Source organism: Echinops telfairi, unplaced genomic scaffold (assembly GCF_000313985.2).
Source record: "Echinops telfairi isolate 266 unplaced genomic scaffold, ASM31398v2 ScPeMD7_31;HRSCAF=116, whole genome shotgun sequence".
NCBI lineage: Eukaryota > Metazoa > Chordata > Mammalia > Afrosoricida > Tenrecidae > Echinops > Echinops telfairi.
In genome coordinates this window covers 10718985-10720259 of record NW_022103928.1, presented here as the reverse complement: position 1 = coordinate 10720259, position 1275 = coordinate 10718985, and the positions used below count along the sequence as shown (strand labels likewise).

The 1275-nt window shown below is 57.3% G+C and overlaps 1 protein-coding gene across 1 annotated transcript in view; it reads right to left on the bottom strand.

Moving 5' to 3' along the window:
* The window catches only part of TMF1 (TATA element modulatory factor 1), a 50040-nt gene extending 49547 nt beyond the window's left edge, over positions 1 to 493 (bottom strand). Inside the window, exon 1 of the mRNA XM_004702421.2 lies at positions 193 to 493. Coding sequence (XP_004702478.1) covers positions 193 to 334 — 142 coding nt within the window. The 5' untranslated portion in view covers positions 335 to 493. The remainder of the gene's footprint in view (positions 1 to 192) is intronic.
* Between the last annotated feature and the right edge of the window lie 782 nt (positions 494 to 1275).

The window sequence follows — 1275 nt, the reverse complement described above, 5'->3', positions numbered from 1 at the left end:
CCCGGGGTTGAACGTTTGTCCAGGAAAAAGCAGAGGCCGGCCTGCCGTTCCAAGAAGCGTCGGGGAAGGAAACGGGCCGGGAGGACGGACCTGCTCGGAAACCTGGGCGAGGAAGGCTCCCCTCTCCAGCCCTCAACCTGTCTGCCTCGGAAGGGAAGCCGCAGGAGCCCTGTTCCCGCTCCTCCCGTTTACCCGGCTCTCCGTAAGGGATGGTCTCGGCCCAGGCGCTCGGCTCTTCTTCCTGGATGTCCAGGACCCTGTCGATGGACTTCTGGGCCTGGGACAGAGCCTGCTTGGCGAAGCTGGAGAGCTGGGAGGCGTTGAACCAACTCATCTCCCCGGCTTGGCCGACGGGGGCAGTGGCAGCTCCGACGGAGAAGGCGAGGCCGGGAAGGGTGCCGAGGGCGGCCTCGCCTCCTTCTCCACCCGTCGGGCTCTGTCAGCGGGCAGCCATGGCCCGAACCGACTCCCCCGGCCGGGATGGTAACCGGAGCTCTTCCCGCACCGCTGAGGCGGAGGGCCCGACTGCGCGTGCGCGGGCTTCTTCCACGTACACAGCTACGGAATCCCCGGAGCGCGGAAGTTCCGCGGAGCCGGAAGAACGGGAGGGTCCGGCACGCTGACGTCACATCCGGAGGCGCAGAGTTGCCCTAAGTTACGGACGAACGCGGAACCCTGGCTTCGGCTGAACTCGTTCCTCCCCCCTAGTGGACAGATGACGCAAGGACAGCACTGGCTGTACCACCAGTTGGGTTGCCTGACAGTTCGAAACCACCATTCCCTCTGGCTAAAATAATGGGCTTTCTGCTCCAGAAAAGACTTACAGTCTCGAAAAGCCGCAGAGGAACTTTACCTTGTCCTATAAGGGTCACTGTGAGTCGAAATGCAACGACAGCAGTTCTTGTTGTTTTTTTTTCTGATTGCAATAAAAAAGCTTAAGTATCACAACTCACTGACAAAACTCCGTTGGTCTGAAATGTTTAATAAACTGTTAATTTAGCCGTACGGAGGAAACATGCTTGGGTTTGCCTGATAATGGCAAATTGTTCAAAGCTTGTCTTAACCCACCGGGTAGAATCAACCACCTTCCACAAGCAAGTGGGTTATGCTCCATGTGAGATCACACAGGGCTCTGGATGGTCTCCGGGGGACAGATGGCACAAGCTCAGCTCAGGCGTGGGACATTCCCTGTCTCAGTGAAAAACAGCTGAGAAGCACAAAACGTCCCCTATTAATGTGCATCATGTATATTACTTAAAAGGTGACTTTTTCGTT